The sequence below is a fragment of the Vicugna pacos genome, chromosome X, assembly GCF_048564905.1.
Source record: "Vicugna pacos chromosome X, VicPac4, whole genome shotgun sequence".
Taxonomy (NCBI): Eukaryota; Metazoa; Chordata; class Mammalia; order Artiodactyla; family Camelidae; genus Vicugna; species Vicugna pacos.
The window spans coordinates 8254094-8269281 of NC_133023.1; the positions used below are offsets into that span (position 1 = coordinate 8254094).

Genomic DNA, 15188 nt, shown 5'->3' on the forward strand with positions numbered 1-15188 from the left:
TTGACTTGTCTCTTTGTATGCTCCTTGCCAAACCTGATTGCTTTTTCCCCCCTGAAATGAGTAACCTGTGAATCCTTGCTCGTCAGGAAAAAAGTACCCATTAATAATTTACAGAAGACAGCTACTCCTCTTTTGCATCCTCAAATCTCTCAGAGCACATGATTGTCTCAGCATATCTGGTTTCCAAGTAGCTGAGTGATGAAATATGATTGGCTTCTCAGCATCGATTCCCCCTGTCCTTCCTCCCTCACTCTCCTCGTCTAGCAGTTGTTTGTTGTGATACAAACATTCTTCTTATAAAAGAATAAAGAACAGAGTTCTTTCTCTCCATCTTTAGGAAGAGGTGGGCTGTTTTGGCTTCCTACCATGGAGGAGGATCTGGAAGGAGAAACTTGGCAGACCTTCTCCATTCCCTGGGGCTTCGGCAAGACGGTAGAGAACGAAGGCGCACATATATGCCAGTGAGTAATAGTCCTCAAGTGAAAATATCAGGGGTCTTATCATTGCTTTCAGATTAGCTCATGTTTTTCCGTAGGATGGATTTATTTGCACAAGGGTTGAAAGCCATGTGTCGAAATTACACAGGAATGATGCCTTTGATAGAAAAGTGATGAGATCCTTCTGAGTTTTTGTCCAGGTAATTCTAATATTTAAAAAGAATATTTGAGGCTTTTTCTTCTGTAAAACAAGAGTACAAAACTACATACTAGTCTGGTTATTTCCTTATGACTGAATGTTCAGAGGCATTTTTGGGAAAAGAGAAACTGATTTTAGCTGCGCATCCTTAGATGTGGTATTATAATAGGCTATAATTCAGTAAACTTTTGACTGCGCTTTTTGCAAGGGAAATTGGATTGTGTTGTGTTTATTTTCTTTTAAAAATGGTATCTTCTCAGAGACAAATGTATCTGTCAGGATGAAAAGCTTTGACTTTTTAAACAGAAAATGCTATGTTGGCTATGCAGATTGGTTTGTGTTTAATCACTTCTTTGTGTTCAATGGTCTTGAAAAACAAGAGTTTCTCCTTTGAGAAAAACCACAGTTTTACAGAAAGTTCAGATCATTGCCGAGTGACTTACAGCTTATATAAATATGGAATTCTTTCTTGAGGTTGTCAGAGTTTCAAGTATGAGAAATTTGTCAGTAATGAATACATTTTGGAATGCTGATTGGAAAGTTTCCAGTCATTCTGCTATTTAATGCTTCCTCGTTAATCACTGGCATTGTGTATTATAAGCCACTTATGAATTTGTTTAAAATATATTCTTTCAGTAGACTGTATGATCATTGAGTGTTCAGGCATTGCAGTAGGAACATTATATGGAGGCCCAAGTATAAAGGAGTTGCCACAGGTTAAAAGAAGCTCTCCAAATGGATAAAGTTCATTACCCTTGACTTTTACTTCTTGGGACTTTGAGCCAAATACTTTTCTGAGTTGCTGTAATTTTCCACGATGGTAATCACTTGGTCGCACTCTTTGTTTTAAAAACAGTTTTGAGAGTTTGCATGAGTGCAAATGAAACCTCTTTCTGTTATGTAGTTCATTTGTAAGAAAAATTTAGAAATGGATGTTGTCATTATATGGGACTGAAACACACAAAACAGTTTGATATTTTGGAACTAGCAACTGTGATTCCCCCCAAACTACTGTTTGCTTATGATATAATTTCATTGGATAACTTTCTTTTTTAGTGCATGCATTTTCCTTCTGATTTCCTACTTGAAGGATGAAATGATTGAATATTTGGACTAAGGAAAGTGACCCCTTAAGACATAGGATCCTGGGACTTGTGCCTCTTGTTTGTCTGGTCAATAACATAAAAAGAAATAGATTCAGTTCCAAGCTCATTGAAGCATATTGTTTATGAGTTTGGGAGAAAGTAGGTAATAAAAGAGATAAGAAATATTTTAAATCAAAATACTAAAGGCAAACCACTGAATTCCAATTTGATGGTTTGTTGGCCACAGTTTTAACTCCGTGCGTCCAGTGAAAAGTCTAGTATGTCTTGTTTTATTAGAACTAGTGCTAGATATATCTCTAAAGAGTGAAATTCTATGTTATCTCTGGATGTGCTTAGTCATTAGATGTTTCAGGTTAGTACACTGTTAATTTTATTTCATATCTATGTAAAATACTATTTTATTTTTATGACTCAACATAAAAAGCAACCACTATTATGACTTCAGCTCACGTCTCCTGTGGAGGATGCTCTCAAGTGTAGCACTATTTAAGTGGGGTTCAAGATGCAGTGGATGGGGTTAATTTTCATAGAATAACAAATGATGCTCAGTTGAGTCCCATTTCTGCTGCTAGATTCACAGAAATAAGATCTAAAATCCTTAGTCTGTTCTCCATTCAAGCCATACAGGCTTCCCAGACTGGGGGTCCCTGAGCCCCTCATCCATATGTCTCATTGCTGATCTGAAGGAGCTGTCATAAGACTGATGTGAAGAGGAGAATGGTTCATGTCACATCATGAAGGGCTATAAAACTTATACATTAAACATTAAAGTGACTTGAGATTGTTTTTGTTGTTGATTAAAGAGCAACTTGTTCCTTTGGCCAGTAGAGCTGGCACACAGAATGGTTAGGACTATGGTTTCTGGAACTAGCCTGACCTGGGTGTGCACCCTGGTGCCTTCACTTATTAGCTGTGTGACTTTGGGCAAGTTTGTCAGCTTCATTAAACTTCAGTCCCCTCATTTGCAAGAGAGCATAATACCTATCTCCTGGGGTCGGAGGGGTAAGTGAGTTACTATAGGAACAGCTCCTAGCTCATTCAATTATCTAATTCCTGATGCTCATTCTTATTGTTAGTACTAGTAGCAGTGATAATAGAGCCTTTCAAGAGCAGTCTTGTTTGTAAGCCTTTCAGCTCTCTTTGAGGAAAATTGTAGATTACATTGCTATATCAATGTTCTAGTAGGAAGAATGATTCATTTAGGGCTTGGGGAAGGAGTGAGTACAGGAGGGTAGGAGGGAGTTTCGTGCTTTTATGCATTTTCTTTGGTTTTTAAACACAAAGCTTGGTAGAAAGTATAATGAGAACATTAGTGAATTTGAAACAGGGGTGAAAAAATGAGATGAGTTTATTTCAGTTCAACAAATATTTATTGAGAATCCACCAATGTGCTAAGTGCAATTTTCATATATGATAACTTAAAACATAAAAGATGAGAATACTCAGTTCTTGTCCTTGAGGAGCTCACAGATGCGGTGAGGGACAAACACAAAGACAAGTAATTATAGTTCAGGGGATGGATGTAGTGATAGTGATGTGCAGAGAGCAGAGTTACACCATCGTGACATGCATGCCACGACGGGATTACAAATGCGCCCAGATGTTGCCGCACAAGGACTGTGAAAAAGGGCTCAAAAGAGGGCTTCTCCAGGGGAGTGGGAGGGCCTTGCAAGTGAGCCATTCCTTGGCTGAGAAAGGCACCGAGGAGAGAAAGAGTGGCGTGTGAGTTGGGAGCTGTAGGGCGTTCAAGATTACAGGAATGCAAAGAGTGAGACTGGCTGGAGAAGTGAGTCTGTGAACAGATTTATAGCTAGCCTTGTCTAATGAAGGAACATTTTGTTGTATCATAGTAGATTTGGGGCATATTTAGAGGTGAATGGGTATGAGGCAGCAGAGGGGGCAATTTGAGAAAGAGACAGGAAGCTGGAGGGAGGAGATAATGGGAAGAGGTGTAGGGTTCCATTTTAACCGTCAGGTGCTGGAGAACCCTCTTGTAAACTGTGGAGCATTAACGGAAGACTCTGCCTCCTGGGAGGATCTTTTCATTCATTTTCATTCATTCATTCATCATCAATTCATTCAACAAGTCTTTATCGAGCACCGAGCCGCATGCCAGGCACTAGTTTAGCTCCTGGTGATCCAACAGTGAACAAAACAGAGTTTCAGCTCTTGTGGAGCTGATATTTTAGAGGCTGAATGAGCTCAGCCTCGGACAGTGGTGAGGTGTCAAGGGCCTCTGAGGTAATGATATCTAGTAGACTGGAGCTGTAAAGAGCAGTATGGGTTGAAAATACAAATTGAGACTCACTGGCACGAAGACAGAAATTGAAGCCTGTGAAATTGGTTAAATAACCAATTTTTATACCTCAATAAAGCTGGAAAAAATCTAATTTTTCCACCAAAATTCTCAGAGATTTGCCATCAGGACTTGTCCTTATGTGAGAAAGGGAGAGATATATGTAGCTTATGCTGTAACCCCAAGGGTACTCATCCATCCATACTCCTTTTTTTTATGACACCCTGGTAAAGGACTCTAATCTTCCTAGAAGACAATTAAAAGTCTTAAAATTAAGTATCTTTGACATGCAGAGCATTTTACTAAGGTTTAGGGTGGGGAGAAAATGGAAAAGAAAGAATAGACCTACTGTCTGTTTTGAAAACACTTAGAGTCTGCAAGGAGAGAGTTTCTGTGCCCTTTGTAAATATTCGTGGTACTTGAAACCAGCCATAAGCAAACAAGTAGAAGTTCTCGGTTGCTAAGGGGACTCTATATGCACCAGCAGAGTTGTAAAGCAATCATTGAGGACACTTCCAAAAGCAGTATGTTCTGAAGCCAAATTATTGATGATCTGAATCCACAATGGCTTGGAATACCACAGTCAAGTTCTTGCGTTTGACTTTGGGTAACATAAATGGGCACATGGTGTTTTTAAGAGATTATCTTAGTGAGACAGTTTTGACCCAGCTGTGTTGTTAGAGCTCTTGTGACTCTGGTGCCTATTGATGCCATCATGTTGACATGGCCTCAAGACTAAATCATTACAATTCCAGCTGTTCTGATAAGCAGGAAATAAACAAATGGATGTTCCTTCTCCATCCTAGGGCCGCATCTCCCCTGTGGTGGGTTTCGGAGCAGGTGGGAGTTACAAGTGGGGAAGTAAAGAGTAGCTTCAGGCACCCTCTGGCCGGCAGCCAAACATAACAGGGGGTCACATGCTAACCATATTCCTTGGCTCATAAAGATCATTCTGAGCTGAATGACCACTCATTCTTGGAGCGATCATAGACATCTTGAGTCTACACCTCATGTTAATTAATTTTACCTCTAAAGTTACCATGGCTCTACTTGTTTACATTCAACAAGGAATTAGACTTACTCAACTAAAAATTTAACTTATTTCCTTTTCCATTTGATAATTCGAGGATAGACACTTCTGATATTTGAAGGCTTCTTGAGCATACTCAGTTTTATTGGTCAGTGTTATGGTTGGACACTGGGGGACAACAGGAGGAGGAATTCATGTGTCCTTATTCTCAGCTCCATACTACACAGAAAGTCTTCAAATAAATTTCTAACAGATCTTCTAATATATGTTAGAATATATTTTCTCAATATAGAATCCATTTACCAATATTCATATTATAAATTTCCTTGGAAATTAATTTTTAAGAGATAGTTGAGATACCCTTAGATACTGAGTTCTAACAAACTTTAAACGATCTTTATTGCCTTTTTACTATAAAATTAATGCATACTTGTAAAAGTTCAAAAAAATAATTGAAATGAATAAAGTTGAAAGTGAAATCCACATAATTGAGGAGGAGTTAAGTATAGAATAAGGATCAAGGAAGTCTGTCATACACATGGCTTGGTAATGAAATGCCACTCTAACATGTTGGAGAGTCCCTTTTGACAAGGGACTTGACTCCTTGCATCAAAAGGGCCCATCAAAATGGCTCCATCAAAATCACTGTGTCATTCCACTTCTGGGTATGCATCCAAAAGAATTGAAAACAGAATCTTGAAGAGATTTCTGTACACTCATGTTCATGGCAAAATTATTCATAGCAGCCAAAAGGTGAAAGCAAACCAAATGTCCATCATGGATGAATGAATAAGCAAAATGTCCATATACATGCAATGGAATATTATTCAGTCTTTAAAAGGAAGGAAATTCTGACACATTCTACACCTACAGCAAAGGTGAACCTTCAGGACATTATGCCAAGTGAAATAAGACAGACATAAAAAGACAAATACTCTTATATGAGGTACCTAAAGTAGTCAAATTCATAGAAACAGAAAGTAGAATGGTAGTGCCAGCGGGGAGAGAGAGGGAAAATGGGGAGTTGTTGTTTAATGGGTGTAGAGTTTTCAGTTTTGCAAGATGGAAAATTTCTGGAGATCTGTTGTACACCAATGTGAACATACTTAACACTACTGAACTGTACACTGAAAAATGATTAAGATGGTAAAGTTTATGTTATGTGTATTTTATCACAATTTTAAACAGGTTTTCTAATGTTTAAAAAACCGTATGTCAACACAGCCTGCTTGGGTGTACATATCACCTATAAAGTGAAAACTCTTCTCCTGGCGCCATGCAGCTGGGAGGTGTTCACTGTTGTCACATTGTCTTTCAGTGTCTCCAAGGCAGGGGGCTTCAACAACAGACCCAGGGGATCCATGAGCTCCTCCATACTTAATGCAAATTCTTATTTGTTTAAGCATTTTTCTGGGGAAAAGGGCCCATCACTTTCTTCAATTTCTCAAAGAGGCGTATAGCTCCCTCCCCATCAGTAAAGGCTTAGCAGTGCTGCTCAGTAGATTCTCTATTCAATAGACTTTATTAAATTGACTGTGCACAAAAGCTATTATGTCAAAGCTTTGAGTTGAATATATACTCAGATAAAGCACAATCTTATTAAGGCTCATTTATGTGATTGATTATTCCATCTTTGCTTTCAGTAGCTGGGATGAATTTATGGCCAAATACTTATAAAACCAAGGTGCCCCTGTGAGATGCCCAGCTTAGAGTGCTTTATTCTGCAAGGATGCGCCTGCCCCGGGGAATCTTATTTGTTAGTTTCTCAGCTCTTCCTACACAAATCAAGATGTATTCAGTAGTGATCAGTAATTCAAACCCCACCGATGTGTACTCCCCATTCATAATTTTCTCCAAAATGTACCCCTATTTTCCAAGGATTTTTAAGATGACAGTTAGGGTATCTTCTACTGTCTCAATAAAGCAGATTTCTAGAAGGAAACAGCTGGGAAACATGTTGGAATTACAGAGAGGAGTTCTGTTTAGACAAACTTTTTTTTTTCTGATTACCAAGCACAAACAAACTCAGTGTTTTGAAAAGCAAACAGAGATGTTAGAAGGTCTTTCCCCAGGCAATTCAACAAGCACTTGAAGGATCCTTCTCCGACAAGAAGTATGCTTTGCCCTTTCAAAGCTCACTCTCAGGTAAAGATGGTTATCCTGTGTTATAGATAATGGCTGACAGGATTGAACAGAATCCTCCCCGGGGACTGAAGCTAATGGGTTGGAAGTTCTGTGTCTTTAATCTGTTTGCCCGAGGAATGCCATTTCTCTTTCCCAATACAGAACTCAAAACCCCAAAGCGGAGAATATACACACACTCTCTCACACAAAGCCAGCTCCAGTAATCATATCTTTGATTTTTTGTTATTTAATTTTTGGAGCTTATTCTATTTCTCAATTTTTTAGTATTATTTTTCTTGTTATCCGTTAATCATATCTTAATACCAACTCTCCTTTCTGACACAGGATTTTTGTGCTAATGCTTCCCTTTCTCTGAAATGTTTTACCACTCACATCTCTGCTGAAATGTCTCCTTCTTGGAGACAAAACTTTCCTGAATACCTTACCTAAAAATTGTTCCTGCTTTCTGCTCTCCTCCTCTAGATGCAACTTTAATTTTCTTCAGAGAAATTGCAATCATCTAGCATTCTTATACATTTCTTAGTCTGTTTATTGTCTGTTTTTCCCCACCATGGTATAGGTACTCAACAAATAAATATCCCTTAGATTTTAAGTTACTGTAACTTTTTCAATATTGGCCTTGTAACTTCGTTGTTAAATGGATAAATGAAGGAATGTTCAAAGGATTTAGCTACAAGAGTTTAGGGAGGGGGAGCCCTCTCCTTTCTTACTTCCTCTCTCCAAGGCTGTCCTTGAGAAAGCTTGCACGCATTAGCATGTGTTCAGTTAATGACTGTGGGTCGAGTGCTAACTATGAACCTGGCACTGATCTAGATGCTAGTGGGAGGGTAACATTATACCCTTGCTAAGCCAGTCTTTTGTCTCTTTGTGAATACTTGAACACTCAACTATGATTTGGGGTTGGAACTTTTGTCTAAAATGAGTATTCGTCTGAGATCTCACATTACCATTATGTAAGGATTGTGTCTTTTTCCTATGGGGAAAGAGGTAGCAAAAAGATAACATAGATAAATGGAGTTTTGAGAAGGTACTCAGACGATTACTTTCTTGTTTTAAAAAAATGGATTGATTGATTAATTATCCAGTACTTGATTTGTAAGTGCATAATTTTTCTTACAGAAAATACTTATAAAGAATATTATAAAAATAAATATAATTTTATTTTTACATCTGATTCTTAACCATTGAACTTATCTTATTGGAGTATTATTGGAAATTTTTAATTCTGAGGTTTCACATTACCAATTGCAACCACTTAATAGAAAATATTTTCCAAAATGAAGCACATTTTAACTGGGATGTGGAGGAGAGTGCTAAAGATGATCACTACATACATTAAATCCTTTATATTTATTTCCCAATTCTATTTTGTGTACACTTTTCACCTTCAAAGTTCTATGTCATCATCTTTTGGCTTTCACACTATACCTTCACAATTTTCACCTGGGTTACATCTCTGAAATTCTACTGTTTCTGCTTCTGTCACATATATTCTATAATATTCTCAAATCTCCATAATTTACTAATTTAGTGAAATTATGTGTGCCATGTATTATAGCAAATAGTAATTTCAAAGGTCTATTTAAAATTGTCATTTTCTGTATAAAGGACTTTGAGAACTTTCTAGAAGTTATTTCTCAATAGGGCTGAGTTTTTTATTTTTGTATAGCACATTTGAACCCCATTATTTAATCTTTACTTACTTCTTTTTACTCCTACATTTATCCAGGTTTAAGTTTAGTGAATTGTTCTTTGATAACTCCAGAATACACTGACTGAATTCCTTTTAGGTGTCCATAGAATTTTATTCTTGATCTTAAAATATTTTGATTCTCAAATACATGCTTAGTGCACTATTATTAACTAATGCATGTTTTCTTATCATTTTCTTTGTAACATACTACTATTCCCAAATATACTGCAAGTTCCTTGGAATTATGTCTCCAACTTTTCTCACAGTAGCCCTGAATAAGTGCTTATTAAGTTAAATTGAATCCAGAAGAGTGATCTTCATTAAGAACTCTCTAAATGTAAAAGTCAGCTCCTGGCATATATTCTGCCCTCCAGTTGGTAGGCATGTTTCTTTGCGGTTCTTTCAACTGTTCTGACTTTTGAAATTTCTCTTATCTCCTATGTGAGTAAAACATGTATATCAGCTATCAATTGCTGTGTAACAAACTACCCCTAAAACATAATGGCTTAAAATAATAGAGATATATTATTTCTCATAGTTCTCAGGAGTAGGCACATCAGGGTGGTTCATCTGCTGCCTGAGATCTCAGCTGGGGTCACTTGTGTAGCTGCATAATGCTAGGAGGTCAGCTGGGGCTGGAATGTTCAAGTCAAGTATACTCACATGTCTGGCCCCTCAGCTGCAGTTCTTGGAGCAGGGTTTGGGAGGGAGCTGGCTCTCTCCCTCTTCTCATTCATCAGTCTAGCCCAAGCTTCTTTACATGACAGCTGGGTACTAAGAAGGCAAAAAAGAAAGCTGCCAGGATTCCTTAAGCCAAAATGTTAAAGTCACACAGCTTTACTTATGCCACATTCTCCTGGTCTAAACAAGTCCCTGGACAAGCCAGATTCAAGGGGAGGGACTCCACCTCTCAATGGGAGGGGCAGCAGAGTCACACTGCAGAAGGGCTGGTAGTGTGGGAGGAACTGTGGGCAGCCAGTTTTCAGATAATCTGTCACAGCAGGATAGCATGAAAGGAATGTGGAATTACCTGGATAAAGTTAAAATTTTACATCTGAGAAAAAAAACTGAGGCCTGGAGCAGTGAGATGGCTTACTTAGGGTGCTGCAGCTGGTTTCCCTTGCTACACGAAGCATGGTCCCTGGACCAGCAGCATCAGCATCACTGGGAACTCATCAGAAATACACTCAAGTCCCACCCAGAGCTACTGAACCAGCATCTGCCTTTTCCCATACTCCCCAGGGGCTCAGAATGCACATCAAAATGTCCTGAGAAGCGCCATTGCTCTTTTTGTTTCCAAAATGGATATGGAAGACCTGCCACCTATTAAGGAAGAATGTTTCACAGAGACTTGACTCAGCATGGATAAAGCTTTGTTTACTTAATATCTATTATGTTTTTCTTAAAGCACTGCCCTTAACTCTTTATAGTTACTATTGAATTTAATCCTGACAACAACCTTGAAGGATAATGATTATAATAATTTCCACTTTACAAAAGAGGAAAATGATGCTCAGAGACTTGTACTTGTACATGATGGAGATGATGGAGCAGAATTCAAACCTAGGGTTTTCTGACTCTAGACTCCATGCTCTTAATTATGGGACTGTATACACTGGCAACTGCCACACAGCGGCCATGAAGGAGTCTAAATGTTTAGGGGAAGAGCCTGCTAGAGGGGAGCTATGGCATGTGGCTGGCTCGGTGAGCTGTCGCTTTTCTCCTGACGCCTCCCACTCCCACCTTGCCGAAAGTGAGGAGGCTGGCACGGGCATGTGACAGATGGCGCAGCCCCGCTCTGCTGTATGTGCTCTTCTCCCCGTTCCTGGGCACACAGCTGCCTGACACGGGCCCTGCCAGCTGGGCAGCTGCCTCTGGAGGTGTCTCCAAGGGCCATTGCTCAGAGAGTACAGTCCAGCATTTTCTCCGCTTTCCCTTTGAGACATGTCTTCCTTCCGCTCCTCTTTCTCTCTTTCTCTCCATCTGTAGTAGAGAGCACTGTTTGGGCTCTGCCTGGGAGCCAGTGCCAGACCTTGAGCTGCACAGAACAGGTGGCACGTGGATGAAGCTCATCCAAAAGTGGGCAAGCCAAGCAAGGAGCCAGGAATGGCTCCTCCTGGAATCCTGCTCCGGGGAGAGCTCGGTGCCTGCCAGAGCTTCCTTCCAGCAGCTGTGCGTGGGCTGGAAAGGCAGTTTCCTCCTGGCTGTTCCCTTTCCAGGAATGAGAGAGGAAGGAATGAAGAATGAGGACCAAGTGTAAGCCAGGGCACTCCTCTTCCGAGACCCGGAAGCCGTGGGAAGAGAGAACCAAGAAAGAAAGCTCCAGAATCCCTCCACATTGGAGTAAAGAGAGCAATATTTATGTTTACTTTGGTCCCATCAGCACTTTATGTCACCACCAGATAGGTTAGCAGTTGACATCTAACACTGATTGTGCCATGTTAGCCCAGGTGCCATGGTTACCCTCTCTGGATTACAATCTATGTGCTATCACTTTCTTGGCAGCAGTTACTAGATCTTGATAAGCCTCAGGGTTCTCATCTGGAAACTAGGAGTAGTCATTTTACCTCCTCATATGGTTGCTTACCTAGGCCAATAGCTGGTATTTAATATATATTTGATAAATGATATTTAGTAATGTTAAAGTTTTCGTGAGGGCAGAAATTTTGACTTGTCCACTGTTGTATCCTTGGCTCCCAGAACAGTTCCTAGCTCATAGTACATACTCGTTATTTGATAAATAAATGAATTATTTGATGAATGAGTTAATGACCAAATCCTATAATGTTCTAACAGTTATTTTGTGCTTGATCAGAGGGCTCACTGGCTTTAGTTAGAGGGTTGAGGACTTACACGTGTGTGTATGTGTGTGCAATTGTGTGTGTGATTGTGTGTGTGTGTAGGAGGTGTATATACATATACATATGGGGTAGACAAGACATTTTTCACATGCTGCTCAGTTGATCAGAAATGATACGTTTTTTTCTGAAGGTAACTGACTTCCCTCCCCTTCCTGCCGTCCTTCCATCCTTCTCCCTTCCTCCCTTTCTCACTTTTTTCTCTCTTTCTCTTTCTCTCTTTCTCTTTCTTTCTTTGTCTCTTTCTTTCTCTTTCTTCCTTTTCTTTCTTTTTTTCTTTTTTTTTTCTTTTCTTTTCTTTCTCTGTCTCTATTTCTTTCTCCCCCTCACCTTCCCCTCTCTCTTCCTCCTTCCCTCCCTGTCTTTCTCTTTCTGGTTCTTATTTTGTGGCATTAAAATCCCACCTCAGATTGTATCTAAATAGATTGCTTTCATGCTCAGAGTAAAACAGAAAGAGTAACCTAGATAGAGACCCAAGGTCTTTGCCAAGTGAAATAGTACAACCTTTCTGCTCTAAAGATGGTTTTTCAACAATGCACTTGCTTTTGTTGTAATTCAAACCAAGCACCAGGACAGTCCTTCTATAGCCATCCTTGGGTGAATGAGCATCTGTGGGAGTGGAACTCCTCCTGATCTTGGCCTGTTGGAGACCCGGAGGCTCTGACAACTACCTTCTCCTTCACTCTACATGTGCTGGAAGAAAGACAGGATGAGCAAAAGACACACAAGTGAAAGGGCATAACCCGAGGCACAAGAATCAGTACATAAAAATCTGCTGTGTAGAGCAGGGAGTTACTCTGCTCAATAATTGAGTTCTGAGATGGAGAGGTTGAGAGGACTTTCCACAGGTAAAGAAAGGGCCAAGAATGAAAGAAGACTAGTCTTGCCTTTCCTAGGGCTCTCCAGCTTTTGATCAGAGGTCGGGAGAGCCCGACCAGGGTCCTGGGCGTAGGGTGCTCTCTCGTCCCTCAGGTAGCCTGTGTTTTCCCGAAGGGGTGACTTTCTAACAAGAGTTGGGAATAAAATGTGCTCTTTCAGAAATGAAGTTTGGGATGGCTCTCAGTGCTGGGGTTTGCTTCAGAATCAGTGAGAGCATGTCAGGATGCACATGCCTGGACCTCAGAATTTCCATCAAAATTCCTGGAGGATCATCCAGGATTTGTTTGTTTATCATTTTATTAAATAACCCTTTTTATTTTAGAATAATTTCATATTTACAAAAAAGTTGCAAAGATAGCCCAGACGGTTCCCAGGCAGCCCTCACCCTGTTCCTCCCAGTGTTAACATCTTAGCTCTCCCTAATACAGTGGTATTTCTATCACCTAAACTCTAAACTTGATTTAGATTTCACCAGTTTTCCTACTACGCCCTTTTCGGTTCAAGGATCCTACCCAGGATACCACATTGCATTCAGTTGTCATGTCTCTGCAGACTTCCCTGGTCTGTGATAGTTTCTGCGCCTCTCCTTGTTTTCCATGACCTTGACAGTTTTGAGGAATCCCAGCCAGGGGTATATTTACTTTTTAAAAGTTTCAAGTTGAGTCTGACTCTGAAGGGCACTGCTGTTAGGAACTCCCTCCTCTACAGGTACTTGAGCTTGCATTTCATTGTGCATATTTTTCCCCCTGAGTTCTTAAAGGTTTTATTAAGATTTCATACTGCCTGTCAAGTATCTATGACATTTTGGTGACACATAACCTATTTTTGGTTAGGGATGAAAATATGTGTTGGCTAATAGAAGCCAAGGTAAAGTTGAAATTGAGATTTCAGTTTCAAAATATCAAAATGCATTATATGCACAAGCACTTTGATATAAGCATCTTTGGCCAAGTAAACTTTTTCGACTTTGATAAGGACAATAATCTTGCTTGTTGAGTGCTAGTTGTGAGCAAGGTACTCTGTCCTCAGTGAGTTAGGTGTGGTCAGGCGTTTAACTCTGTGATGGCTTTTTGGATGTGTCAACTTGGCTAGGCTCAACTCCAGTCCAAGAAATATGAACTCACAGGATGAGAAAGATTCCCAGATGGTTGTTTTGGACCAGATGATTCTTGCTCTTGCTTGTACGACAGATTATAGTAGAGCATGGTTTCTTAACAGTGGCACTAATTGATATTTGGGACCAGATGATTCTTTTTTGGAGGGATATCCTGTGCATTGTAGGATGTTTAGCAGCCTACACTAAATGCCACTAAATGCCAGTAGCACCCTCGAGTTGTAACAAGCAAAAATGTCTCGAGAAATTGCCAAATGTGCCCTGAGGGACAAAATCACCCCCATTTGAGATCTCCTGGAATAGATGGAAAGTTAGCACAGGGCTGTTGCACTAGGTTCCAACATAAAATATTTACAGCATAATGAAAACTGTTAGGAAGAAAGAATGAATGGCAGATCCAGTCACCGCCCTGGAGAACAGGAAGCACTTGGTCAAGAAGGAGAAGGAAAGGAGGATGGAGGACCTTGGGTTCACCCAGCGTAACAAGCATGATCCTATTGAAATCAACAAACATTTTCTGAACTTCAAAATTAGGCAATGTTAGGATAACAAAACAGAGGAGTGTCCTGCCGCTGGTGGTGACGTTGCAGAGGCCAGTGGATGGGAAGATAAACTGTTCCAGGATGTAGGTTCATTTCACTTTAGGTTAAGATGGGGAAGGTCTTCTGCCTTTCAGTCTTCCATTAATGCCTACCCAAGGACTGTGTGTCTCATTGTTCTAGAAACCTCTCAACCATGTAATAAGGGGAGCCCCACCTCCCATAGGTTGTTTTCTTTCTGCAATGGGGTCAATGTTTATGCTTCTGACAGAGTTGTGTAAGCATCCTGAGATTTTATAGCCATTTTGAAAGTCACTATTTATATTTGCACCTGAATCCTTTCTCCAGTATTTTTTTAAATCCCCTGTAATCAAGCTACCTTTCTGCTTTAGATGAATATATAAGAGTTCAAGGAGTCTTTCCTTTAAAAGAAGTGTCCCTTATTAATGCTCTTCAATGTGATTTCCCCATTTCAGGCTGCCAGCCATTGAGTTCTGAATGATTTCTGCTGTGTGATGGTGCAGACACCCTCCTTGAGCCCTTTAGGCTATCATGGTTTAGATAATCCAATTAGCTTTCCTAAATCCTAGCAGCAGAGGTGCTTTTAAGAAGAGAATTCAAACTTGACTACATCAGTTGCTTGCTCCTGCAGTGTTCCTTCCTTATCTTTCCACCCCCTGGTGCCAAGCTGGTGTTTGTAAAGAGGCCAAGGTGATATTAGGACTCCTTGCTTAGTTTAGGTGACCAGCAGCAGTGAGCCCTGTTGCAACAGTCCACGGGTAGCACGAGGACTGGACTGCTGAACTGCTCACCGGAGAACACTTAACCAGGCGCTTCTCAAACTGGATGGTGCCCACTTATCACCTGGGCAGCTTGTTAAAATGCAGGTGCT

General features: G+C 40.1%; 1 protein-coding gene across 1 annotated transcript in view; it reads left to right on the forward strand.

Moving 5' to 3' along the window:
- Nucleotides 1-347: 347 nt before the first annotated feature.
- FRMPD4 (FERM and PDZ domain containing 4) overlaps nucleotides 348-15188 on the forward strand; it is a 662468-nt gene continuing 647627 nt past the window's right edge. The window contains exon 1 of the mRNA XM_031671152.2: nucleotides 348-461. Coding sequence (XP_031527012.2) covers nucleotides 367-461 — 95 coding nt within the window. The 5' untranslated portion in view covers nucleotides 348-366. The remainder of the gene's footprint in view (nucleotides 462-15188) is intronic.